Here is a 1,400-nt window from a genome sequence, read left to right on the forward strand (position 1 = left end):
ATATACCATCATCGCTTGGAAAATGTTCAGCTTTTAGGTTAGAAAGACTAACATTAGTTTTTACTGTATTATTTATCACGTAATCTTTTAAATTGTGTGATGTGGAAATCTTATCGTTCGTCAGATATATTACACTTACAAGTTGCTTGTTACTTTGACACAAGCAGAACATTCGATTAGCGATAATAGGAGGTTTCATATTACATTGGTGCGGAGTTTCTTGCATGGGATCTTGACTGACAATGCATGATGATCCAGATAAAGCATAGCCAATGCCACATTGCAGGTCTATGCATTCTTCCATGATGTAATTATTGACTTTAAATATTCCACAATCCATAATTTCCGTGTACTCAATGTGTTTCGTTGTTAAGCTGATTTTTCCTTCAGCAAAATTGACTAGCACATTTAACGTTGTGTAAAGCTTTTTTAATTCCAATGGTTTAACCGTAGTAGGATGGCAACTATATGAATTAAAATCGTTACAAATGACACAATGAGGATTCTTATATGCAGTGTCATCAACATACACTGTGGCCGAGTAAGCGGCACATCCTATTTTAACTTGTTCTTTGTCACCAAGCTGAGCACACGTTTCTATTCGTTGCATATAATGGCAAGGCCGGGGAGGTTTTGTGTTGTTTGTTGGTGGTGTGTATTTGTATGAAAAACAAGTTACATTTTGTCCCAGTTTTTTGTGCAACATCGTTTCCGGATTAATTGTTGTTGAGACATTCGTCAAATGACGTTCAACGTCCCTTGAATTGCACGAAGCGGCTACATGCCAAGCAACTACGTCTGTCGTCTTGATGCCGTCACATGCTGCGCAATAAATGTTTCTATATACATTTCCGCGATAATCGGTTACTAGGATCTGCTGTATAATATTACGTGCGTCCGGTTGTTCGCATGTTATCCTAAGTGTTGTGTCACTTGATTTGTTTGAACACGTCGAGATGACGTGATATCCTATCTTGGAGTTTTCTGGATCAGTTTTGAAACACATAGTCTCTTTTACTAATGTTGTCTCATGTTGGATTATTGTTCTGTTTTGTGTCACTAGCTGACATGTTTCAGAGACGTCGTAGCAGCAGTCCCCAAACACTGAACATTCAGCATCGCAACTACACGTAGTTGTAATACCCAATAGAGAGCCGCATCTGCCTTCACATGATGAACCTGGTAAACACATCGACACTGTTTCTCCGTATAGTTCCACATCTTTTCCTTAAAGTGCAAAATAAATCATATTATCGATCGTTCAAAAAATGTTTTGCCTATACGGGTAATTTTATTGTAGTTCCATGTGCGTAGCATTTGTTTATGTTTGGTTTATTTATTTTTTTCCCGTTTTCAAGACTGAGTCTAAATTATACTCCTAAATGTTCAAAGCTGATTTA

The 1,400-nt window shown here is 37.4% G+C and overlaps 1 protein-coding gene across 1 annotated transcript; it reads right to left on the reverse strand.

The window, feature by feature from the left end:
- Window positions 1-139: 139 nt before the first annotated feature.
- LOC117117446 lies at window positions 140-1,192 on the reverse strand (the record flags this gene model as incomplete). Its single annotated transcript, XM_033261744.1, has 1 exon — window positions 140-1,192. A coding segment is annotated over exon 1 (1,053 nt), but the record flags the coding sequence as incomplete, so codon positions are not given.
- Between the last annotated feature and the right edge of the window lie 208 nt (window positions 1,193-1,400).

Source organism: Anneissia japonica, unplaced genomic scaffold (genome assembly GCF_011630105.1).
Source record: "Anneissia japonica isolate Jap-2015-1 unplaced genomic scaffold, ASM1163010v1 scaffold6949_len1412_cov154, whole genome shotgun sequence".
Taxonomy (NCBI): Eukaryota; Metazoa; Echinodermata; class Crinoidea; order Comatulida; family Comatulidae; genus Anneissia; species Anneissia japonica.